General features: G+C 42.0%; 1 protein-coding gene and 1 long non-coding RNA gene across 4 annotated transcripts in view; one reads left to right on the top strand and one right to left on the bottom strand.

The window, feature by feature from the left end:
• Nucleotides 1-41: 41 nt before the first annotated feature.
• amotl2a (angiomotin like 2a) lies at nucleotides 42-22,295 on the bottom strand. Of its 2 annotated transcripts, none has more exons than XM_019351867.2 (11): nucleotides 22,163-22,295; nucleotides 6,209-7,025; nucleotides 5,946-6,096; nucleotides 5,444-5,588; nucleotides 5,275-5,355; nucleotides 3,573-3,868; nucleotides 3,099-3,289; nucleotides 2,911-3,012; nucleotides 2,661-2,821; nucleotides 2,202-2,381; nucleotides 42-1,683 (listed from the first exon to the last, which is right to left on the bottom strand). In XM_019351867.2, the coding sequence occupies exons 2-11, from the start codon at nucleotides 6,934-6,936 to the stop codon at nucleotides 1,598-1,600; spliced, it is 2,121 nt and encodes a 706-aa protein (XP_019207412.1). In that variant the 5' UTR covers nucleotides 6,937-7,025; nucleotides 22,163-22,295; the 3' UTR covers nucleotides 42-1,597. The 2 variants fall into 2 exon arrangements, with proteins under 2 accessions (XP_019207412.1, XP_005451264.1); XM_005451207.4 differs by lacking the exon at nucleotides 22,163-22,295 and adding an exon at nucleotides 7,963-8,205.
• The window catches only part of LOC112843763 (uncharacterized), an 11,796-nt gene continuing 7,779 nt past the window's right edge, over nucleotides 20,951-24,967 (top strand). Inside the window, exons 1-2 of one of the 2 annotated variants that reach the window (XR_003216251.1) lie at nucleotides 20,951-21,012; nucleotides 22,175-22,324. This is a non-coding gene — a long non-coding RNA (uncharacterized LOC112843763). Of the gene's footprint in view, nucleotides 21,013-21,981; nucleotides 22,049-22,174; nucleotides 22,325-24,967 lie in introns of those variants that run through there. The other variant, XR_003216252.1, reaches the window with a different exon arrangement.

Genomic DNA, 24,967 nt, shown 5'->3' with positions numbered 1-24,967 from the left:
TGACATCTACGGCTTTACTTCAACAATGAAAACAGACAGCCTTTTATCAGGAATATATTAAAACTTTATTATTGTGAAATGTTAAGGCATACATACAAATGTTTCCTTTACAAAAGTTCACAGCAACATCACGTTGGGTCAACCAGCTGAAGCGAGGCAACTTAACACAACCTTTTGTATTCGTCATCAACTATAACTTAAAGATAGAGTCCATCTTTGGCACCAGGAAACAAGGATCGAAAAAAAATTTTTTTACAAAATATATTAACTTCTCTCACTTCAAACAGCCATTTGTGTAAACATATTGCAGAATAAGCAAAGGGCAGTAACTCTGACACACTGCACTGACCAGCAAATGCACTGTGATAGAGGATGAAGGAGAACATCGGGTAAACGTGAGGTTTCACACGCTAATATTTAAAAACTGGATGAGCTTATTGGCTTCTTCAGAAATCCACTGATGATGAGTTTTAATGTCCTTTTCCCATGGAGTGTGGCACATTCCAGTTAAATAGAAAACACATTCATTGAAAACAGAAGTGTACATTCATCAGTGTTCAGTGATCCTACATCACGCAGAGAGAAATAAATAGAAGAGTCCATATTAGGCTTACAGTATAGTCTACCCAGAAATGTGAGATACTTGAAAAACAGCTGAATATAACAGCGATGGAGTAGCAAATGCGGGACAATTATAGTTGACAGTTTCGACGTTCGTGGTAGATCCAGCTACCACGACTCAGAAGAAATAACCAGCCCAGAAAAGGAGTCATGTGGAGAATGCCTGCCATTTTAACAAGGGCGAAGGGTCAGACTTTAGATAGCCTTTTTCTTTAACGGGAGCATTCCCTCAGCGAGGAATGTGAGAAGATTAGCTCCGCTGTGGCATGGGAGGGGAGCGAAACACTGGGTAGCCACCTTCTGAGGCCCCAAACATTAGCCGGGGATCTGGAAAACCGGACCCCAGAGAAACGGCGTCAATCCTCACAGGCTTTTTAAAGAAAGAACCGAGCAGGCGTTTTGCAGGCTTCGCATTCAAAAAAAAGTTTCCAAATCCCCCTCTGAGCTGCGAGCAAGGCCCCTGAATGTATTTTAAAGAGGAGGGCAACTGTTAATTTAGCTCTGTTAAACTAAATAATCCTCAAACGTGGCAAGAGGACACTTATTGTGAGTCATTTTATAAATATTCCCATTACTTTCAGAGGGCATGGTAACAGGGATGCTACTGGAAAACAAAACCAAGAAGTGAGTCATGTGTATATAATTAGAAAAAAAAAGTGGTGCACATTTAGGACAAACAAAATCACATCAATTATGAGCAGCATTTACATGTATAAATACAAAACATAATTAAAAAATAAAAAGAGAAACATGCACAATATATGCACAGTCAGCAGCCCAGTTCCTGTCACGCTGAAATACTGTCCAGGTACCGTGAACGAATCCCAACTGCCCGTTTATGAGTTGTGCAGAAACAGCAGAAGGAAATCTCAGCACACACATGTTGATTTAAGCCAGACGTCGAGGAAGCCCTTTAAAGTCTCAGCCAAAAGTTTGTGTCAGCGCTGCTGTCAGTCATACGAGCCTGAGCGAGCGCTCAAATGAGGATTTCCACCACGTCTGCGCCCAAGCTGTTGAGGCTCCTTAGCATCTTCAGCGGAAGCTTTGGCTCCTCCGAGGTTTCTACAGGCAGGACAGAATTTATAGATTAGAAAAAAACAACACTGGAAGGCAAACTACCGATGCACGTGTCATTCGTTTAGATAAATATTTGTTATTTATACGTCCAGATTGTTTGGGAGTTGCTCGTTTTTGGAAATATCCTCTGCGAAGAGGTCTGCACTTGCCCTGCGGTGCTGAAAGCACCAAAAACCTGATGTGAAAACTGAGTAGCAACATCTTTTTTTTCTAGAAATCATGACCCAGTTACCACGTGGTTCCTGGAGGAACTATTTTCTCTCAACCACATTATGGTAGAAAAGCAGTGTGGCCAGAGGCCTCTGTGGATCTTTTTTGTCATTATATCTAGAAAAAGACTACACTGCCAAGTGTTTCAGCTGTAATTTTCATGTTTGCTGATCTGACTGGAGGAAACAATGTAAAGCTGCTTGTCGGAGTAATTTGTCACTTTAATTCAATGACACATTCTTAAAATGAGCTGTGAGGAGCTGATTGGGCCTTAAGTACTTTGAAAAACCCACCAGGTGTAGCCGCTGAGCTTGCTTCACACATCTTGAGCTTGCCGTGCTCTGCTGTGGCCTCAGGCTCCTGTGAGGCCTCGTCGCTCTGCGTGCTGCAGTCTCGGCTCAGGACCTTAGCAGCAGCAAACAGCTTGGGCTGCAGCACAGCTGCACCTGTCTGGTCATCTGAGAGGCTCTTTCCTGCAGACAAAGAGAAGAAACTGCTTAATTACCCGCCTACATCCACATTTACGCGCTCCTGAACATCTGCCGCGCAGAGTTCTTCCCATGACTATTCTGGATGGGGCTATTCTGGAGTGAGAGATGATATGCATTCCAGTTTAAAAACAGGGCTGTCTCCTACTTGTTTTTGTCTTTTTCAGGGTGTGTGCATTCTGTCTGGCAGTTGTCACAGGATAGCGTGTGAAATTAAAGATTCCAGATTCCTCAGCTCGGCATGAAGTAAGGGCAGAAGCTCACCTTTGCTCTCCATGCCGCCGGTCGCTATGTTGATGGAGGGGACGGATCTGGCCGAACGAAGCCCCTGTTTCTCAGGCTTGCTCTGCTCCAACCTGGAGCGCTGCTGGAGGACTTTGATCACCGCGTCCTTCTCCAGGAGCTGAGCATGAAGAGCGCGGATCCTGAACGCGCAGAGAACATCGTGAGTTTAGAAAATACATCACAGAGCAGGCAGAAGGAGACAATGAAATATGGATAAAAAGATGATCACCTGTTCTCCATCTCCTGACGTCTGTGATGGGACAACGGCAGGTCTTCATTAAAACTACTGTCCGGAGAATGCCGCGGGGAGTGATTGATGATAGTTGTATCTCTGAAAATAAAATAACAGGTTTTCTAAATAATCCCCCAACTTTTACGTTTTGAATCTTCCCTGCATTGTGACAGATTTGTTCGTACCTCTGTGCTGCAGCTGTGGCTGCTGCATCCATTGCAAACTGCCTCATGGTGCTCTCCTCCAGGTACTTCTGCTCCCACTTGGTGATATCTGCCTCCAGGGCCAGGATACGCTCCTCCTTCTCCCTCAGCTGCTGCTGCAACCTGGACGAACTCGGTTCTGAAGCTGTGGAATCAGTGCTCTGGTTCTGGGACTGAAACGGGAGACAGAATAGAGCGTTTAACACCCAAGGAAACAAAATGCTCTAAATCTGACTCTCTGAAAATGTGTTTATCCCTCAATCCACTTTTACTACTTTAACTACGCAGGAATCCTCTAGCAGACTAAGGCTGGTCCCTTTCACCCTGTGAGCCAACCAAGTGTTTCTATAGGATAAGCCATTTGGACATGTTCACATTTTTAAAATCTACAAACTGAACTCTTGGGGGGGATGCAAAGCTCTACCGCACATTTATGTTGTGGCTTGTTTTCCTCACCTGTTGTGCCCTGAGGCTTTTTAGCTCCTGCTCCAGCCTCGTGCGTAGCCGGAGCTCCAGCACTTCCCTCTTCTCACAGGCCGCCTGCAGCTGGGCCAGCGCACTCTGCAGCCTCTCCACTTTCTTCACGTACGCCCTCTTCCTCTGAAGTTCTTCTTCCAGCTGACGGTTGCGAGTCTGCGCCGAGGCCAGAGCCTGCTCCATCAGCTCCCGTCTCCGCTGGCAGTCCTCCCCGGACACTCGCAAGTGCTGAATCTGCTTCTCCAGACGTTCGCGCTCCCGCTGCTGCTCTTCATCTGCAATACAGGAAACAGCAGGTTAATGAAGGTGCCGAAGCTCCTACTCTGAGTAACAACCACAATGGAAAGGTCAAAGAAATGTTAAAGTGAGTCTGATATGCTTTTCCTCATTTCCTGCTCGACCACTCAGCTTGTTTGTTAGTCACCTTTGCTCATAATCATTTCCAAAAATGTCCAGCTCTTACCCATTTAAAAATAAATCTTTTGAGATTCTTCTTTCTTTGATTTTTTTTAAGCCTATAAAACTATATCACTGAAAAAAAGAAAGAAGAGAAGCTCCCATGGCCTTCGCTGGGGTCAGTGAAGCCTTCACTCGGGAAGCATTTCAGTGCATTTTCAAAGGAATGTGACCCAACAACAGACATGAAGGCATGTGGTTCAACATCAAAACATCTGACACCTCATTTTCTGCAAAGTTTATTGCCCTCGTAAACATGAGATCAGTAAAAACAATATTTCTCATTGAATCTTTGAAAGCTAGTCTGCATTTCAATGAGCCCTTTTAGAAAGTTTAACTGACGTGCCTCTTGAAAAGGGGGCTGATTACACAACATGAGTGCATGCCTGTGGAGGGAATGCAGACTTCCTCTTATCCACTTACGCACACAGGCATAGCCTTGTACTGGTAAAAGCTCTGGAATGCCTCTGAGGACGTGAAGTAAACAAGCAGCTCAAAATATATTTCATGTGGTTCTCATAACACAAACATATAAACGACACATCCCACTATTGTACTGCTCGTCTCTGCTGTGCTGAGATAACCGTTTGGGAAAGATAATCACCAACACTGACACGACTGCATTTAGTGCCCAAATAGTCCCAAAATAAATGTCATTCCACCTAATCCTCGCTGTAGGGATTTCTCTACAGATCAGTTCTGCACAGAGCTAAAAGGGAGCAAAGAAATATTCACAAGTGGCCGATCATCATTAAGCTATGGCGTAAAAAAGCAATGCCCAAACAAGGAGAATGAGCAAGTCAGGGGTCATGTAGAGTTAGGCCAGGACACCCAGACGTATTAGTTCCGCTTGAGAAGGGAGGTCATTAGCAGCGATGCAAAACTGAGCCCATCAGTTAAAAAAATAAAAATAAAAAATAAAAAGGGAGGGGGGGCATTCCTAGTGGCAAACACCCTGAAAGTCCTAAAAACATCTCAGGAATCCAGCCCACATTTACTGCAGCATAAAAAAAGGCTGGAGTCTAGGTGCCAAAAGTAACTCACAGGAGCGATACGGCCATTTGTGTGACAACATGTAGACAGCACCACATCACTAAAGAAGGAAACCAATCCCTGCTCAGCTATGTTCCTGCTATTGTTCAGTGTTTCACAGGGAATTGTGATTGATTCTGTGATGAACTGCAGCGTGAGAGGAGTTTGTAACAAAAGACTGATGCAGACTCACTTTGCTCCAGGAGTTTGACAAAGACGTGCTGCTTCCGGTCGCCGCAGTCCGCTCTGTGCTTGGTAGCCACGTCGAGTTGCTCTGCACGGAGATGACCAGCATACCACAATGAGCACACCCACAAACGGTAGGTTTAAAGCCAGGAGACAGACATATAATGGAAGCTTACCTCGCAGGTCTCTGTTGAAGTCATGCATTCTCTTAATCTCTGCCTCGAGTTTATTCCTCATCGTTTTCTCCAGAGCTTCTCGCTTGGCAGAGCCTTTCATGAGGGTCTCATAAGCCTCAGATATCCTCTGAATCTCCAACTCCAACTGGGAAGAAAGATGAGAAAATGAGTCTCTGGGGGAGGAATTCCTGCATATTGTCTGGTTTATGTTGCAAATGTTACTATCAACGAGGCTAATTAGTCTACTGAATGCCGCCTGCTGTGAAATGTCTTTTTAACACTACGTGAATGAATAATGGAATTAACATTCCAGAGTGAACACTCGTGATCCCAGGTGTCAGCCATGTATCTCCTCACATGCCAACATGTTTTTAAAGACAAAAGGAGATGCGTTGTAGAGATTCCATGCTCTGAATTAGTGAGAAAACCCCTCACCTCCTGCACCAGCTAAAAACTTTTGTTTTCTCACGACCTCAACGAACATTTACTACCATCCTCTCACCTTCTGAAGCCTGGTGGCCTTCTCCGTGTACACCTCCAGTTCCTTCCTGAGCCGCTCGTTCTCCCGCATTAATGCGTCGCTCTCAAGGGAGTTGCTGTCTGAAGCTGCTGTGATGCCGTTGTGAGCCGCCTGCGACTGAGCAGACACAAACCTGCAGACAGGAGACAACAACAGTGCTGAAAAGACCCCCAAAATAAAAGAACAGCAGACTTCTCTGGGGCTGTTCTTCGTTTTTTGATATCGCATCTGTTTGTGGATGTTACCTGTGCTGTTGTGTGTAGAGGGGAGGATGAGGGTCTTGGTTGTATTGCACATACTCCTGTGAGTGGCTGAGCATGTATCCAGGAAGTCTGACACAGAAAGGATAGTCTGGGGGTGGTCCTCGCTGCTCTGCACACGGCTGAGCCCTTTGCCTGTCAGGTGTCGCAGCATTTAAAACATTATTGTGATGATTATAGAGCTGTGGGTAGCTGTGTGAGGAACTCATAGGCAGACTGTCCCTAGACCGGTTTCTCTCCAGAGAAAGCTGCATGAGTCTCTCACTGAGAGAGCGAGCATGTTCTCTCTTCAGATCCCACTGTGCCTCACTTCCACTTTCCACTACATCCATGCTGGGTCCATCCTGTTCCGCCTGCCCCTTCTGAGAGTTTAGGAACTGGGAGTGGGCTTTGGCCTCCTCGTAAGTAGGCAGTTCCTCCTTGTGGAGATGGTACAGGTGGCACACGGGGCTCTCAGAGTGCAGGCTGTCTCCTTGGTGCTCCTGACCTTGAGGCTCCTGCCTTGTTGACATCTGGATGTATGGAGTGTCCTCCTGAGTGAGGCTCTCCAGTGAGGAGCGGGGACTGCCGGTGCCGCCGCCGCTGCTGCCTCCACGCAGTGCCTGCTGCTGGATGGCCAGAAGCGTGCGCGTGTCCGTCAGGTTTCCGTAGCGGAGCTGTTCCTGGATGAGACGGTGCAGGACCGTTCCAGAGGACTCCTCAGCAGTTCTCATGTCAACCAATAAAATAACAGTTTAAAAAAAAAAAACGAAACAAAAACAAGCCTCGATGTGGCAGCGTGGGCACTTCACAAATCACACATCTGAAAGGAAAAGAAAAACTGTGGTCAGACTCAACAGTGCACAAACTTATCCACACTTCTGTTGCACAATGCTGTGTGTGCATGAGCTGTAGCTGGAAATACCCCTGATAGTGATGTCACTGGAGATCCAGTTTTCATGGCCCACATGCTGCCATGCATAACTTTCTCCAGTCAGACAAGCGTAATACTCAACCGTCGCAAACACACACAACAATTCCAGTGATTCAAGATCAGATAGTGCCCAAAACATGATGAAGACAAAGTCTTCAGAATACAAATGATGGATGCTTTAAAATGCACAGGATGCTTTATACAATTAACTCATTTTAACTTTCAACACATGAAAATCCGGAGAGTAAAATTAATGCCTTATTAAACCACTACAATGTGTCCTGACCGCACAAAATAACTACACAGCTACATGAGATCAAGAGTGAATTACGCAAAACATCATCAAGTCTAATCCTCCAAGCTGAAAAAGCAGCAGTAAAGATTATTTAAAAATCACCTTAAAGACATTAATGTCAGGGGTGTGAAACATAGGGCCCGGTGGCCAGAACCGGCCGCCACAGGGTCAATTTGGCCAAGGTAAATGTTTTTGTTTTGTTTTTTCAAAGTGTGAAAAGTCTTTAAATTGTTTACTATCAGTATTTTGAGTTTGAATTATAAACACATAAAACACAAATTGCAAAAGCTTTATGGGTAACTCTACATTTGAATGGTTTGTGCATTTATAGCTCCCGCATGAATGAGACAAATGAGATGAAGATATCCAATCTGTTTTTTAAATGGATGGATCTGTGTGTGGCTCATGAATTAAAACGGGACTCAGATGTAATCTGATAAGTAAGTAACTGCATCTGCATTGGACTCCGTCCACACACCAACCGACAGAAAACGTTCAGATAAACTTATTCAAATAGAATGCTAAACTCACCAAATTTTAGTCTCATCGCACAGTGAGCGGTGCCGTCGTATCTCAAATTAATGATCTGCGCTTATTGTTCAAAATAAACGTCCACAAGTGTGCGGAGCTCCTTTCCTCCGTGCGCATGTGTGCGCGCTGACGGGTAGCAAGCAGCAGACTGAGCGGAGCGGAGCTGCGAGGCGCACTAATAAATAACTGAGAGCTGATTGTTCGCTGCGGCTGGAATGACAGGAATGCAAAGGCTCCGAGTCCCTGTGGGATCAAAAGCAGAGCAGAGGGGAGGAGGGAGAGGATGAGGAGGAAGAGGAGGAGAGAGGGGCGGTGTGTTTAAAAAAAATGGATTCAGAGCAGTAGAAGCAGCAGCCAGCTGAGGGGCTGCTTGTGTCATGTAAAAGAGCTCGTTGTTGTTTTTTTGTTGTGCGGCTTCAGGACATTTGAATGCACAGTTTCTATAGCTGAGGAAGATTTAAGTCCCTGCATTCTCATGTTTAAAGGTTTCTGTGGCACTGCCGCACAAAAAAGATAAAAAGCAGTAAAATAGCTGTTCAAATACTTTAGGAATGCAATGTTAAAAATGTGATATTTTGAAGGATTTTTGCGTCAAAATAAAAAAATGTCACAAACACTATTTAGTTTTATTATATTATTATTTTAATTTAATTTTTTAGACCTCAACTTAGATCTGCCAAATTAAGCCAGTCTGTCTCCGTTTCTCATCACAAACTGAGGAAAATCTTTTTATTTATTACTAATTTCTTTTACTTCAGTAACTTTGTTTTCATGTCAGAAAATCAAGAAAAATCCGCCACAGTTTCCACAGTGATGCTTTTAAACACTGCTTTATCTAAAAACAGCAGAACCAAGCTCAGACACCAACAGCAACTTTACGTTTCCAAGCTTATTGGCGAGTTTTATTATAGACTGTATATGAAAGATGGCCACTGAGATATCCTCTAGTATTCAACGCTTGGAAGGACTAAATTGAGTGCATACATCTGAGGTATGAAAAGAGCGGCACGCACCTCCGCCAGCACAATACAAACTATTTTAACTAGCTTCATTAGCAAGCGGCCCTATGTTTCACAGAAGTGTTATCCTTGTGCTAATGAGCAAACTGCGTTTATACCACATGTACATACCATGCCACAGTTTGTTTGTACATGTACAGTGACAATAAAGGCCTATTTTATTCCGTTCGACCAACCAGACCTATCACGGCTGCTGAGGTCTCATTCACAATGACGTCTCATTACATATTTGGGAAAGTGTACATCAAGTTATGCTATACATTCAACACACTATGAAGCTAGGCAAAGTCTTGTTTGTTTTTTTAAGCCTCAGGCTAAACATTTCTGTGGTTGTTAGGATGGACCCAACAGAAACTTGCAGATCACAAGGTAGGCATCACAATCTCCAGCTTTCTCCCGATTAATGAAGATCATAATCTCCATACTGAACATCGTGTTGTATTAAATGCGAACCTTTAACCAGCAACAAACCAGAATATCACACCAAGGAAGTTGTTACTGAGCTCATAGACCATGTAAGCTGTAGCCTCTTTTTCCTCATAGCTTTTTATACAATTGTTATTTATAACTATAGACTCGCTGCCTGCTTTTCATAAAAAAGAACGCATGCTTAAGGCACTTCCATACTGGCTTCACTTTCTAGCCCCAGAACCCATGTCCATCTTTTATGGCTATCTATCTAGATAGACGATCACAGTCAAACATTCCAGCTATTTTTCCTGTTCGTAGTTCTTCTCTTCTTGAATTTTTGTTTCCTTGTAACATTTATACCTGTTTTATTGACCTTTCATTTGCCTGCTCATCGTCACCTGGTTTGTTTGCCCTGTTGTCTGCCCACCCCTGAATGACCTCAGACCCGATAAAAGATTTGGATTTGGAGCCTTTACTCTGCCTCCTCTGTCGTGCGTTTTGGTCCTATTGCTCTTATACACAAACTTGACATTTGACACAAAGTCAATAACAGATTTTATACCTGCTACACTGAGGTGCAGATGAAAAATGATGGCATATCATTGAGACCTGGACAAATCTTTATTTCTTTTGTTTGCATGGACCTGGTAAATATTTAAGCCGCAGCCCGTGCCAATTAATTGCAGTGTGTATGTGTGGACACGGAGGGGAGAGGGGCGACGTGAGGCATGCTGCCTGCCAGCTGTCCGGACTGAAACCCCCCTTCCCCTCCTTTAATAAGAGCTCTGAGAGATGCATTGTTCTCCCAAGAAAGCAGACATGATGGGGGCAGCCCTGCCATCTGCTGTTCTCCCCTCCACCTCAAGCACCGGCTGCATTCAGGCTGCATGTGGATGCAGACCCTGGGATCAGCTGGCAGTGGGGGCTGTGCAGCAGTAATGTTATTGAGTGCATGAACACCATCAAACTGATGTGGTGATTTGAGGTTGTAGTGAGTGTAAACAAGTCCTCTCTTTTTAACGTGATGCGCGCAGCCGACAGTGCAGGTTGCTTTATCTTAAACAGTCGCAGGTATCGATTTGCATGGCAGTTGAAGTCCAACAGCTGCTAAAGAATGCTGAAGAACTGATAAACAGGTTTCACCATTTCATGATCCTCTGGATAAGCTTAGGTTTATGACACCTCACACATTTGTCTATATGTAATTAGACAGAATGATGCCGGTTTCTGTACATTCAGTCTTTGGTTCAGCATAGGTTCTTCTGGCTCCAAAACTGGCCTTTGGTGGGTCACTATGCACATAAGCATAACTGATCCACATACAGTTGGGGCAAAGAATCAGTTTGACTTTACAGAAGCCTGTGAATTCCCCTGGTATTTTTGGCCATCTGATAAACAAAAAATGCGTTTTAAGCTTGAGTGAAGGAAAGCAGTGAGTCTGATCATTTTAATGTAATATCAAAGCCTATTCAGACGGTGCTAATATTTTTATTAGCAGGTAAAACCGTAATATATAAAAGATTAACATAGACAAGGTAATGTCACCCATTGGGTAGTGTAGCACTGATATTTTGAAACCAAACGTAACAAAGCGAAGAACACAACACGCTCATGGGTTAAACAATCACCTACATGATACAACAGCCCCCTTTTTGACTCCATTTGGGATCATACTTAATAAAACAGAATTTAAGTAAGACTTGAAATGGCAGTTGAAACTATAAAGTCATCATGAAAGTGATCAAAGATCATGTGAGGAGTGATGCTTTTGACACAGTCTCCTTTTATACAAATTTGAACCTGGATTTCAGTTTAATAAAGCTTAGGATCTCTGTGATAATAAGTCATCTCTATCCATAGAGGACAGCTAAACAAACACACACACCAATTATATGTGGGAAAACTGTGCTGGTAACATGAAGCGTATGAGTGACTGTGCATTCCTGTTGCCTGGAAATTAGATTATGCAACCTATCCCACGCCACAAACAACAGTAATTTCCAGGTACTTCTGTCTCAGCATTGTACCGCAGGCTACATGAGAAGTCAAACACCTAATAATCAGACCATAAATCATTAAAACAAAGCAAACAGCAATGCAAGTCACTTGGTAGAATGAACCCATGGTAGAAAAAACCTTTTTTGTTTAATAAAGTTTTTATTCTTTTAAAGACATATTTATAGAAATATTTTGGGAAAAACAGAATATCCAGATGAGTCATTACCAAAGACTAGAGTGAGAGTTTTGCCAAGCTAAGTAATTGCTGGGTAGCCCTGTCTCCTAGCTTCCTGTCTTTAAGCTAGGCTAATTAGCTGCAGCATTTTTTAAATCGCCTTTAAAGTTTGACAGTGGCAATTTGCAATATTTCATCCATATACAGGTATAAAGGGTAAAAGCATCTGGAAGTGTTGCTGTGTGTGCTTATTTTTGTCATTTTAGTTTCTCTTTGCTTCTTTTTGCCAGTTAGCTTCTAGTTGCAGCTTATGTTTAGCATTTCATCACATTTACACAGTAGTAAAACAGTCATTTTAAGTGTGTTATCAGTTTTTGTTTTTGTTTTGTTTTTTTGCTCTAAAGTAAAACCCACTCAGGTATTTCTGTTCTTTGGAAGCAAAGCTCAAACTTCTAGCTGGAGCATTATTTTTAGCGTATGCCTAAACACAGAGTGGTGGCCATCAAAAGACCTCATCTCCTAAAAATTACAGTTGTGTACAACCAAACTCCATTCAGGTATAATCACAAAGTCATTTCAGCTTCATTGAGATTTGGTATCCCTGTCACAGTTGGTAGAATAAGCAGCCCTTTCAGATGTCTAGTTCCTTCAGGATCCCCCCTTCTTCTCCAAGAAGGTTTGGCATGTCTCCCAGCACAGTATCAAGAATGTGGTCACTGATATATCCTGAATTGACAGGCCTGTAGAATGGCATCAACCCACCAGGAGGACTGGTATAAGGTCTTTTGTGTGAGGAGGAACAGGAGGAGCACTGCCAGAGCCCTACAGAATGATCTCCAGTGGGGTGCTTGTGCAAGTTTCTAGAGATGCTCTGCTGAATGTTATGCTGCCTGCAACATTGTATAGCATGACCAGTTCGGAGCTAGGTCAGCGATGGTCTGGGAAGGTGGTTTGCTGATTGCTGTTAGATACCAGGATAAAATCCTCATACCCTTGTCAGATCATATGTTGTAGTGGGCCCTAGGTTCCTCCTGGTGGAGGAATGCCATGTCTAAATGTTACTAAGAGTCCCTAAAGGGACGTAAACACGGGGTTTAGGGCAACCAAGTCACATTGTGACATAAGCAGTGACTTCGATTTTTCACTTTAATTTAATCAATATAATTTTATTTTCAATGAATTCAACATTGTAAAGTTTTTCTAACTAAAATATTTCTCTCAAGCATTTCTTTAATTTTTTTGTATATATTCCAGGTTTACATGTGTCTCATACTTGTTTCTTACAGGTGGCAGGTATTATGACTGTGTACTCCTCGGGTAAGAAAGGTAGAAAGTCGAATTTACGGCATATTTTCGAAGACGATTGCCATCAGAAGTGATACTTAAGATCAGTCACTGGGACCTGTTGATGGGCTGACTGGGCCAACACAAAGCAGACTGCGATCTGGGAGCACCGCCCTTGGTATGTGAGGTGGGACAAGCTTGGCGCTTCAGCAGCTCCTTTTGTTTTCCAGAAAGGAGGAAATGGCCGCATTCCTCACATTACCATGTGCATGGGGTCTAACTGAGCTTCCAGTCTGCAGTTCTACGGGGAACAACAGGAGGTTAACCGGCAGCCACTGACAGTTTCTTTTAATGGGGGGGGGGGCTCTTCAATGAATAACACTGCTGCATGGCTGTCCCAATTCATGACTTCAAACCTTTTCTTAGCTGACAGTAGCTGTGAATCACTTACAGGATTGGACAAAGATAAGTGTAAAAAAAGCAGCACGCCAACTCCTACAAACCGAATACACCCCTTCTACATGAAGTGGATTTTTTCATTGTATGTGTGAATATTTACCGATTCTGAAAGCAGCAGATAGTGGAGACACCCCGTGTGTCCTCACACTCCAAACACATGAGCAGCCATGTTTGGTTTGGAGGTGAAAAACATTTACAAATGTCTGACTTACAGCAGGTCTAACATGAAACGGTCTCTTGCACCTGATGACACCAGAAATTCCTCACCTCACCATGAAGGTAAACAAGTGACACTGAACCAGCGAGGGACTGTAAACAGGACTCTGCCTGTGGGTGATGCTGTTTACAGATAAGACAAGGACACATATTTCCACGAGTGCCCTGTGGGCTTCTTTACGGCAGCGGCATTCACCCGATTCAGCTTTAGACTCGGTTGAGGGTGATTCAGGTCAACAGTTAAAGGTTTGTTTTACTGGAAAACCATTGGGATACAAGCGCGGCATTTCAGCCGCAAGCGCTGATGACTGGGCCGTCACGCAGGTTGAGGTGTTACTTGCAAGCATGTGCACGTCTTAGGCGGCAGTTATACTCTGTTCCAAACACAGCTAAAGACTCTGCTGTTGAACAGTCATTTCTGTTATAGAAATCCGCCCAAGGGGTGCAATGGGTAGTTTTTGCATTGCATCGTGTCACAAAGAGTAGCAGGCATGTGGACACCCCGAGATCACCACTCAAGGACAAAATTGACATCACTCTGAACCAAGAAGACTGAAGAATACTAGAACTATTAAGTTCTGAATAAAAGAATGATGTCATGGGGATAAAGTCCATCTTTTTATACTGTCTGTGGCTGAGGTTATCATCTTTCCTTGAATAAACCCAGCATGTGTTTGTAAATAAATATTAAAGTTTGAAATTAAGCATACTGGAGTTGAATGCTGCAGACCATCTGCTTTATGGGCAGATATCTAAGAGCGACTGTTGTGGCGATACTCGTGCCTACAGGTTCACCTACACGTCATCTCATTTACCAGAACAGATCAATTCTTCTTCTTCCCACACTAATAAAAGTGAAACCAGCCAGAGCAACGCGCTTTACGAATAACTCCCGATTCCAGGTGCTTAAAGAATGAGACGAGGATGGCAGTTTTAATTCGCGCCTCAGAGACCGTAGCCAAAGTGTTTCGAAGGCCACCTTCAAAGGCAGGTTAAGGCAGACTCTTTCTCTGCTGCGTTAAACACAGTGAAAGCTTTCAAGTCAACTGCTTGTCAAGTTCACACAAAGAACACGGTGTGAAAGGCTTTTCTGTTATCACTGTGCCTTTGTACTTTTTCCAGTAATGGCATTTTAATTTTTAAAGCCTTCCAAGTCGAAAAATATCGCTGAGGTAATGATGTCTCGGATATAAAATGAGAAGGTGCCGATGTGACATCCGAGCTGTGTAAACACCAGAACAGCTGATCCACAGACATTCCTCGTGGTTACTGTTGCAGAAACCTTTGGAAGATGTTGAGCTCATTTTAGCCGTTTCGGGGAAACAAGCAACGTTTGTTTGGCTCACAACACACAACTTGTGTCGACAGACAACACAAGCTTTCTTCTGAAGCCGTCTCTTTGAATGTTGTCCAATGTTGGAAAAATTATATCTAAAGAATTTAGGGAACAAGAGGTTATCAAACGAACTCTGCAGATTTTTATCAAACATGTAAAATTAAATAAACTTAATCTCAAAAGCTGGCAAATTCCTGTATCACCGTGGCCAAGACATTTAGCAATACCCCTTAAAACAGCTAAAATTGACTTAGAATTGGATTTTTAAAAATAAAGACAAAGAAAGGATTTGTGAAATGCAATAAAACAGATGGGCTTATAATAATAATACCTTAATAATACGCAGGCCTGCATGTGTATCTCCATGAACTCTGCTTCTCCTGAGCTGCTGTCAACATAAAAAGGTGACTTTTGTGAGAATCTTAATGAATGGCTGACTTTTGAAACCACACTGGGGTTTAGTTGGGTTTCACAGGGCTTCAGGCCAAGAGGCAGATGTTTTGTGGAAACAAAGCGCTGCTCAGTATCTACTGCCCTGCAGCTCAGAGGCAGATGCACCTGTCAGGCCCCCACCATATGGACTCCTGCAACAAGAATGCAGTGTATACAAAACAGAAAGCAGGCTGCACGTACATTAAAACCACTCCAAAATACAAAGAGGAACACCTGGAGTATGTTGCTGCGGTCTGTAAAAAAAGAAAAAAAAGAAAAAGAAAATCAACCTGTTACCATCTCTTTGCCTGATCCAAACTCTTCAGCATGCGTGGATCCAAAAAAGTGCCACCAGCCTGAGCAATCAGCCTCGTGTCAGCGCCGTTGCTGTATGTGTTTGCACATATAAGTTCGCCTGCCCCCTCCCCAATCCGTGCAGACCCTTTGTGAGCAGATGGCCGGGTAAAGCTTCCAGGCCAGATAAAGACGTCTCCTAAAACCACGGTGAGGGCAAAACCTCTCAGTCTGAACCATCTGCCAAGCACTAGAGATGGATGTCTCGGTGCTGGAAGCCTGGAAATGGCGGCGTGTCAGACGGAGAGCAGGTGGTCGACCTCCGGACGCCAAATATCTTTGATAGTGGAAGGGCTGAACACTGAGATATCCATTGTTAAAGCCAGTAATAAAAGGGTTAATCACTACATTTATAATCCCCTTACCCCAAAAACAAAAGCAAATCTCTGAATCTGAAAATGATTAAACACACTAACACCACATAGTTAACAATACATTATCAGTATAATATTTGAATTTGTGCAATTTTTAAGTTCTTGTTTTGCTGATATTTTGCATTAATATGAATCAAGTAAGCCAGAAATATGATGAAGTAATTAGTCATCAAAAGCTGTAACGACCCACTAATAAAATTTATGTGGTTCTGAAAAGTGTCTTTCAACATAACAAGGACATTTAAATAGATTTTCTTTATAAAACTATAAATATTAATATTAAGCTTTTAAAGTAGAACTATATATTTGACTACACTTTGTTATCCAATTTGCCAAATAATGATCAATAACAAAATTAGTCTAAGCTCTTGTTTTTCACATAATAACAGGACACACGGCTGCATATGAGCCTGAAGAATCATGGTTTTAGTCAGTGCTTATAAACAGCAGCACTTTGAGCTAATTTAGTGACCAATGCATCAAATACAGCAGATAAGTGCTGAAAACCCCAGCGAGCACCTGGTGGATGTTGTCTTCATACACATTTTTAGGACTAATGGCACTTTTCATATTCTACATCTAGCTTACATAAAGTAGTTTTTTAGGTCACGTATTAAACACTGAAGACTTTAAATAATGCAAATACCTGACTTGTTTTTAACAGCATGCTTTAGCAGGACAGACATTAAGAGCATCTGAAACCCTGTAAGTTTGAAAAATATAAATGCATCAGAAAATATGAATGAGAACATTTGCTATAGGCGTGCTGTGTGTGTGTGTGTTTTCTCTGTATCTTTTCATTGCCTGAATTAAAGTTTGAAAAACCTTTGTTTAGTTTGGATCAGATATGGATCAGAATTGTCCCTTTTGTCAAAGAGGAGTAACTCATCACTTTGGCTGTAAAGCTTCTGAGTTTATTCTTAATCAATGTCTCTCCCCAGAGGATCCGACTTTGGCTCATGTTTGGATATATTTATTATTGAATCCGAGTGTGGCAGCAAAGGTTATTGTATGAGGGCTGACACGGTTTCCTCTGTCTGCCCCCACCTTTGTCCCAAATGTCTGACTTTGTGTTTCTGGCAATTTGCTCCCATTGTGCAGCACTTCCTGATAGGAGGCACTCTGAAAGACTGGGCTCAGTCAACTGCAAAGGAATGTGACATTCCTTTCTAAAATTACGGATGTTTCGCTGGATTTTGAGGGCCGATTTCTGCCAGTTTTCCACCGTAGTGTTTGGAGAAAGTGTTTCTGGGGCAGACTGCGTATATCCTAAACTTCAACCATGATTGGCTGCAACAGACTGGACGCCAGCAAAGATTTACACTGGTACCAGCCATATTTATAGTTATTTGTTCTATTGTGGACAATTCAAAAATATTAATATCTACCATTATTACACAGATAAAAATAAAACTGGAAAATGTTACTGCATATTTCCTGACATGCAACATGTTTGTGCTTCTGAGCTGTTAAAATGGTCTTTAATATTCAGTATCAGTTATATTGTTATGTCTTTGCTTTATTCTTCATACATTTAAGATTAATATTTTCTTGTATTAAAGAAGCTGGCACTGCAGATGAATATCAGACTGTGTGGCTAAATCTGACTTGTCTTCATGATGGATCTGTGTTAATTCAGGTCCATTTTAATTGAAAAAACACAAACTACAATAACTTTAGTATATTAAATGAAGGTGTGCAAAATGTCACCTTTATGCTACAAAAACTGTTCAACTTATAGACCTTCAAAGTATACGAGGTTAGGTTAATACTTTTTTAAGATCTCATAACTTCAAAAGAACTATATTAAACAGTCTCACAGACATAAGCTACATTCACGAGTGTTAAAAAAAATGACTTTGAAATGTGTTTATTTATTTACACAGAAGGAATTCCGGCTAGAAGATGAGCCTGATATCAAATGTAGGTTAAAACAACAAAAAATAGACCTTTCATTTGCTCCAACTTGCTCTGAGCAGCCACCTATCCCACATGGTGATAAGAGCCTTGAATGTTTATCCTAAAAGCACTTTTTGAAGTTTTCTCTAGTGAATGAGAACCTGATCAAACATCCGGGGTACCCGTTTCTGTTCCTCGAGATCACAGACATTAAACTGGTGCAGTTTATTCAAATGATGATATATCCCCATGACACCGATGCTAATCGTGTTGAACAAAAAAAAAACACAGATTGTGGCTTCAGATTCTGTCATGTGGAGCACAAAAAGCATAAAAAAAAAATGCTCTAAATGGCTTAACTTCCAGATACTTAATGATGATAAAACAAACTATACTTTTATCAGAGTTCCACTGTTAACTAACAAATCCACAGCATTCAGATCATAGAGGTGAGTCCTTATTTGACATTTGTAGCAGATTTCCCCTAATGATCTCTTTAAAGGTGCGCACATGAGGATTTCTACACCAACAGACATAACCTGTTCATATTCTCAAGAACTACGTCAGCACAAAGGTTTGGCAAATAGACGTCTTAAGTAAACAAATGTAAAGAGGCCACAGGTCTGCTGTGATAACCTGCATCTCCAGATGGCAGACTGCCATTAAAGGGAAGGGAAACGTGAGACAGAAGAGTGGAAGGGTCAGACGTCAGGAATGAGGAAATCCCACCCTTTGCCCAAGCAGATAGAGAACAGGAAGCAAAGCCATTTGCATACAAATTCACTCTCTTTCGATCAACGTGTAGCTCAGGGAGAGCACGTTAAGAGCGTGGGAGGAGACCTGCAGCCCGCTGATAGTGCATTGACAGGTGGTTACTACGTGCCCGATGGCATTCTTAGACGGCAGGGGGGCAAAGATAAATAGGAAGCGTTCAGAACATACTCCTTAGAATTTAATTTTCTAAATGTGGAGCAAGGAGGGGAGAAGGAAAAGAAACACTGAGTTGGATCGACATGTCTAAAGCTCATATTGAGAGTTCAAGGGAGCAGCTACCAAATGCAAGTTTGCTTAATTTCTCGTAGTTTAATGCAGTAAAAGGCCTCACCAGGCCATAAAACTGTTGGCCACTTGTCCAGTTACCTTTAATCCTCTGAAAATGGGGAACTGTGTATAAAGACAGTTGTAATTCCTTATGTTAAACCCCTTAAATTATGACTGAAATCAAATTTTAACTGGTTGATTTAAAACCCGCTGTGGTGGATTGTATCAGTCCAAATACTTATAATTTGGATAATAAAAGTGGAACATAAACAGAGCCTGAGGAATATGGAGTGTTTAAATTAAAATGTCTCCAATTGCTTTGAATGTCTGTAATACGTTAATTATTCCAATACTTTTGTGCAACTGTTTAGTTTATGCTGAAAATTGGTGGTATTGTCCAAATATGCACACACTTCAATATAAGGTTATTAATATACATATAGTGTAGTTCAATTTCCTCTACAGCCCAAAGGAAAAAACTCTTTACTTCATTTTCTGCTACATTAAGCAAACATTTCCACTTTAAATTTCTACCTTACTGATGCAGTGACCTGTCCCAACAAGAGAACAAATAAATACCTAACAACTACCAACTGACATTAAACACTTGCAACACTCACATACCTCAGATAATGTTTGTGTAATAAACAGATGCCGCTCATTCTTGGCCTGCGTTTCCATTTTTTTAAAGCTTTGTCACTTCTTCCCAAAAATGTCAAACACGTTTGAAGCTGCAGATGAGAGTTTAAACCACAGCACACCTGATTAAAAGTGAAATGTCAGATCTGAATCCTCAACGGGAGGAGTGGCCATTGGAGGCCGCTGATTTATGACCCGGCCCGCCTGCAGAGTGATCACCACAGGTGATGACGATTTTCTCTCTGATCTCCCACGACACTGACAACTTTATGGCCTGTGTAATTAAAGACTTAAATACACAGTCGCCTCAGAGTTGACCCAGGCATGAAAGGAGGGGAAACTGATGAGGGTCAGTAATGTCTGTAGAGCAAATGAGAAGGTACCAGCTGCAGCACATAGGTGCAAATCTAAGACGTAAGAGTAGTATTGACTGGTGCAGGGTTGGATGTTTCAGCCTCCTGCGTACTTCAGGGGAAACTGGGAGAAAAGGGTGTTGTTGGAGTGGAGAGATTCAGTTTTGATAATGCTGCTGTTATCTGCCCCAACCTCTTTGTCAAGTGACAACAGCTGCCTGAAAGTAATGGACCATGAAGTCTTCCCTCTTGAGAACCGAGTGTATACACATTTGTACAATTCCACTAAGCTATCAGATTTCTTTTCACTGTGTTTGGTTGATATGAAAACAAACGTGTTTTTGATGGCATGTTTGACCAGTGAAGGAAGCACTTTCTCTGTGTGTTTTTCCCACACAGGCATTTTTGGCTCACGATCATTTATTCACAGTAAACCGAAGCATTCTCCGCAGCCGTCCCTGAAATAACTCATGAAACAAACACTAACGTCCACCATATTTTCTGCATAGTTTCCTTATAAACTGGTGACATCCACCTTTTATTTACAATCCGACATCACCCTGTGGTTCTAGATTTATTTCAAAGGGTCATCGTTTGCGTTTTTGCCATTGCGATGCGTCACAATAAGTTGCCATGCAAGTTTTTTTCGAACCCAAACATTACCATATTTGGACAAGAGAGTGGAGCGCTAACTTAGCTGGTTAAATTAATAAACATGGGTCAGAACATCTGGGTCAGAAGACTATGCCTAAAACCTGCATTCTGTCTGAATGCCACCAGATGGCGATAGCTGTGGCTGCAAAAAGGTCTATAAATGTCAATAAGAAAACAGTTTTCTGACCTCTGTAAACACATTCCTGTTGAGTTCATAGGCTCAGTCACTCATTGGGGTTTATATTGAATAAAATAAGTCTATTTGTTTCATTTTTGTCACACACACACACAGTAAAATGAAGGATTACCTGTGGCTAGCAAGCTGTGAATCATAATTAGTTTCACGAACCCGCCCACCTCGTCACATCCGGGTTTTTTTTACAACCAAGATGGCGACGGAGGAAAGGTTTGTTTGAATCTTCAACAAACAAACATGTGATGTCATGGTAGCTAGGTCATCTTTTACACTTTCTATTAAGAGCGAGAGAAGCTAATCAACCAGAAACTAGCGAGTTCATCTGTGCAAAATCCAAGTGACATCCAAGTGAAACAGCTTAAATAGTTTCACAAAGCAGCTTCCTTTGGTTTACATCTCCACAGTGTCATGGAAAGACGAGAAGGGTTTTTTTTTTAACTCTAAATGAGGAAGGACGTCACGTCTTCAGGCTCTTCTCTCGGAAAGATGTACAAATCAAAACATGTTCGGCTGTTTATGTCACTGCGACTGGAAGAATGTAAACTGACTTTTCCCCTTGCCAATTCATCAGCGTATCCCAGGATGCTTTTAGGGCGTAGATTAGAATCACTTGCTGTCTATTGTTTTTTTTCTCTCTACTTTCTCTTCAGGCTTTACCATATCAAGCAAATCACCGCTATCACAGACTGACTGGCACCCCATGTTTAATTTCAAACAATCGCTTCATTCAGTGTTTTAACAAGTTGTGCATATTAGGTTGTAAGAAAATACTATATATGTATATATATATGTATACATATATATATGTGTATATATATGTATACATATATATGTATGTAACTAAAAATCCAACATAAAAGTCATCGCATCATCATCATGATCGCTTGCACCTAAATGCACAAGGAGAAAATACGGCATCGAGGTCGCACACAACCTGTGCATGTCATTGCATAAGACAGAAAGAATGAGGGTAGCCCGGGGGTGTTTGCAGGGGGAGATCTGCAAATTAATTGCAGGAGGCGATCCAAACGGATGACCTCATTAGCCATCGGTGAACAAGGAATGCTCTAAATAGCTTTTACATAAGACAACATCAAATAATTCCTGTTCTCACTAAGCTGAATATCAAAAAGTTACTATCTGCTCTATTTTTTCAAGAATTTCAATTCATTTTGCTTCAGGGCTAAAGGACAGTGCGGACAGAATTCAAAACTCCTGCAGGCACACACACACAAATACCAGCCTGGTATGGATACAAAGTATAAATCTTACTGTCAGTCTTACAAGTTTTCTGATTCTCTGGAAATACTGAAAGAAATATGAGCACATAAAGCATCAAAGTTCTAAGTTTTCCTCTTACTGTGTATGACAGAGTTGGGCCTCCTTCTTCCCAGCAGAGGGCCAGACTGGCTGAGATTCAACAGGAGAAGAGTCACATACTGAAGTCTATGACAAAGCTGGTACCGTGAATTACGAGAGACAGCAGTCACACCCGGACCAGTGTTAACTTGTAGCACCGCTGGTATGTTTGCAGTAATACTGACAATGTTTGTGGTTTCTTTGCCAGACAGCCTGCAGATTTTCAGCTGGGTTTGATTAACTGGAGCAAAGCCGTGCTGGCTGCGGGTTTCTTTGACTGTCTTACCAGGTTCGAAATGTTGTACCTACTTTAGCATCAACATCACTGCCTGCAAAATAGAACTGAGTGATCCAGGAGATGTGTGGGTTACACCATTCAAGGCTTTGCTGTGTGAATGATTAGAAAACAGATCCAACATCCAGTCTCTAATCATCGGCATCATTCACACTAAACTGGTGCAGTTTACTAAAACTCTATCCCATGATAGTGATGCTCCAAGAAAAAAAAATACATTCTGAAAAAACAAACAAACTGAGTTTATCTTTAGTTTGTGATGTTGAGAGGGTGAAAAATTGATTTGGTTGCAGATTTTTTGTTTTTGTTTCTTTTAAGCCGACCTTAGATGTTTTGTTAGTGCTGAAAATTTCTTGTGGATATCTCCATTACTTAAGAGATTATGAGATGCAAAAATAACATGAATTAAAAGTCCCAAACTCAAACCCACTCTCATGCACTTTCAGGGCTTTTACATCATACAGTATGAAGACAAAGTTTTGCATGCTACTGTACAGAAAAAGTTGTGATCCCAGCACTTATTCCACCTCTGTTTACATACTACAGTACAAACACACACTGTAACTGGGACACTTGTTAACATGCTCATTGTGTGTTAGAGGAATGAGCCTTTTCCTCGTCGCCTCTCTGACTCTGTTGCCGCGCCGATAAGAGCGCGCCCCTCTGTCTCTGCAGCATTCCAAGCATCCTGCAGCAAACGTCCGCCGCCATATTGCCGCACGAGAAGAGTCCAGCGGCAACCTGCACCCACTCTCTTTGACCCCCATCTACCAACACTGTCCACACACACACACACACACTCTTAAGAACAATGGGATGTTCCTGTCATATGAGGGAAATGGCTGGAAGTAGAGGTGGAACACACGCGAAGCACGTCTGGCATGTTTAGAGAGGAATGTGCAACACAGAGAACATGCAGGCAGCAACAATTCTGGGAAAAGTCATTATCTTGTGAAGGAAGTTCAGCAACTCATAAAAATACATATTAAATATGACATCCATCAAGGTACAACAATGTGTGAGAAGCGATTAACCGTCTGAATCACACTAAACCAACATTTGAGGCCTTTTTGGTAACATTTCTAAAGCAATCTCTGACCTCCGATAAGTTCAAACATTGAAAGAGTTGAAAACTTCTCAATGCTACAAGCTTGCAACCACTTAATCCTGAGAAATCTCAAAATCTGCTGGCAAACCAACCCGGTCTGCTCTGAGAAATCCCCACGAACCTGCACTGCCTCAGCCATTCAGAGATAAGTCAGCCTTTACACAAACAATCATACTTCATTCTTCATTCTTTATTCCCGTGACAAGATCTTACAGATAGCAGAAATTCCTCAAACAAATACCTCGAATATCTCAATCCATCAAGATCAGTTGATAACTGTGAGCCCATATTCCCACAGAGGATTCACTAATTTGCTTGTGTATTTGATGTCTGGTATTTTGAAGGACGTTCGCTGAGGTGTTAGACCCTCTTGTGAGCCCACGCAGCTCTCTCTGAATTACAGCATATCACCAGATAACAGGAGAATTAAACTTGGCAGCTGCACTGCCATTGACTTGTGCGGAGCCGTAACCGCCTGTGATGTCTCCCTCTGCTGGTTCTCTGAGGTAAAGGATGGGAAACAGGGTCAACGCACTTCATCTCTCTTTAGTCTGAAACCAATCGCGGCAGTAATGAAGGACGGAGAAAGGGCCGACTATGATGACTTCATTGTAATTTCTTACAGTCATCAATAGTCTCATCACTTTGCAGCCATCTTGAAATCCATCAACTTTGAGGGAGGATGTATTTTGAACAGTTAACGATAAAAACGAGTCAAATTTGATCAAACGTGCTTTAAAAGTTTGCTGACTTCACCTGAAAATGAATTTTTAAGAAGATCTTTCTTCCCCTGGAAGTTTCACTCCTGCCAGCATCTGTGTCATCACTGAACTCTCATAGGCTGTATTCAGGATTCTTTCAGTCAGTCTCTGCCAGAACTACAGACATATATTAAAATTAAAAGAAAACATATATTGTGAAGGTTGAGGCTCACCTTAAATTTAAGAGTTTTAGGAGTAAGTCTCAGCTTTTTATTGAAGTAAATATTAATCGGGTTGACACAAACCTTTGGTGAGCGTCAGTCGAACGCTGAATGAGATGGACAAATTACGCATTACGTGGAATGATTATACACTGCTGCCTTGAATCAGGTCTGGCAACCCTAAAAGAGCTTAATAACTGTATATTTACCTGGATTTGTCACAGTCTTGGTTTTCCATCAGGACTGACTCCTGTGTTTTGTCTGTTAGTTTCTTTGTCATCCCTCGTTCTATCACTTCCTGTTTTATTTTGGTAATGACTTTTTGTTCCTCACAGCTTGCTTTGCTTTGACTCTTTTTCTTAGTTGTACCTTGTGTTTTATCTGTTCTATAGCATACATGTTGGATTGTATAACTCAGTCAGTGGCTTGCAAAAGTATTCGGCCCCCTTGAACTTTTCCACATTTTGTCACATTACTGCCA

This window comes from Oreochromis niloticus, linkage group LG23, assembly GCF_001858045.2.
Source record: "Oreochromis niloticus isolate F11D_XX linkage group LG23, O_niloticus_UMD_NMBU, whole genome shotgun sequence".
Taxonomy (NCBI): Eukaryota; Metazoa; Chordata; class Actinopteri; order Cichliformes; family Cichlidae; genus Oreochromis; species Oreochromis niloticus.
This window is presented reverse-complemented; position numbering and strand designations above follow the sequence as displayed.